Source organism: Saprolegnia parasitica (genome assembly GCF_000151545.1).
Source record: "Saprolegnia parasitica CBS 223.65 unplaced genomic scaffold supercont2.961, whole genome shotgun sequence".
Classification (NCBI taxonomy): domain Eukaryota; phylum Oomycota; class Saprolegniomycetes; order Saprolegniales; family Saprolegniaceae; genus Saprolegnia; species Saprolegnia parasitica.
In genome coordinates, this window is record NW_012157355.1 from 1626 (window position 1) to 2828 (window position 1203).

General features: G+C 56.8%; 1 protein-coding gene across 1 annotated transcript; it reads right to left on the minus strand.

Moving 5' to 3' along the window:
* Positions 1-354: 354 nt before the first annotated feature.
* Positions 355-1203, minus strand: SPRG_18045 (hypothetical protein; the record flags this gene model as incomplete). Its single annotated transcript, XM_012357510.1, has 2 exons — positions 891-1203; positions 355-837 (listed from the first exon to the last, which is right to left on the minus strand). The coding sequence occupies exons 1-2, from the start codon at positions 1053-1055 to the stop codon at positions 355-357; spliced, it is 648 nt and encodes a 215-aa protein (XP_012212900.1). The 5' UTR covers positions 1056-1203.

Genomic DNA, 1203 nt, shown 5'->3' on the forward strand with positions numbered 1-1203 from the left:
ATCATTCCAAGGTGCAGGTCAAGTACTTGGGGGTGTTGCGAGGTGGTTGCTTTGTGTCAACCCATTAAAATACACGGTAGACCATCGGTGGGCGTCGAGTATAAAGGGAAAAGGGCGCTCCAACAGGGGCTCATAGATAGCTGTCTTTTCTCAGCAATCAGGCCCCTGACGGTGGTGATGTTTTCCTCTCTATCGATGTAAGAGGGCTTGAGGGTTTGGAAAACCCAATCCGCTGTACACTATTGTCGTTGGATGCGTTTGAAAAACGTACTCGATTGCCTCCCACTACCTTGGATCGCCTGTACCACCCCGTCCATCATGGCACTACCTTGAATTGTAGCAGGGTAAGTCAATTCACGATTTGGTGTTTAAGTTTGTCTGCATCATCTCGATCGTGCGCCGCATAAACTCGAGGTGGGCCTCGCGCTCCACTTTCTCCAGCTCGAATCGCTCCTCGCGCTCGGCCCTCTCAAAGAGGAATCGCTGCTCCTCAAGCTCGAGCTTGCGTTGGCCCAAGGCGAGTTCCTCCTGCTTGGCGGCAACTGCCTCTCTTTTGGCGGCAATTTCGTCTCGCTTGAGCTGGTTGGTCGAATCGACCATGCTGGAAAAGGCTGCGAGGACGCTCGCCAGATCGTTCGTCGCGCTGTCATCTCCCTTGCCCTTCTTCGCTGGCGTTTCGGCGCTGTCGGCCTCGTCCAGGTCGTCGCCGGTGGTTGCCTTGCGTTTGTTTCCTTGCTGCGCTGCCGCACGACTGCGGTGCCCGTCGGGCTCGCGCTTGTCGGCCTTCTTGTCCTTGTCATTCTTGCTGGCCTTTTTCCTGTCGGCCGCCGCTTCCAACTACAAACAAAGAGCATATGGTTAGGCAGGCACACACAGCGACATTGACGCACAAGGTCCGACATTTCTTCCAGTAGCACGTAGCGCTCTCTCATTTCCTCTTCGGTGCCGGACGCACGCAATCCGTTGACGTTGTCCGTCTTGAAAGCCGCCATGAGGTCGTCAAAGCGCTTGCGGCAGCCGGCCACCGTGAGGTGCTCGCCGTGGAGCGTGCGCATGTAGCTGGTGACTTCCTCCCAGCGCGCGGTGGTCTGCCCGTACGGGGCGTCGTGCGGAGCCACATTGATCACCTCCTCTAAGAGATCAATGTCCGTATGCACCGTGAAGCGATACGTCGGCTTCTTGGACTTGGTCGGCTCGTCGCTC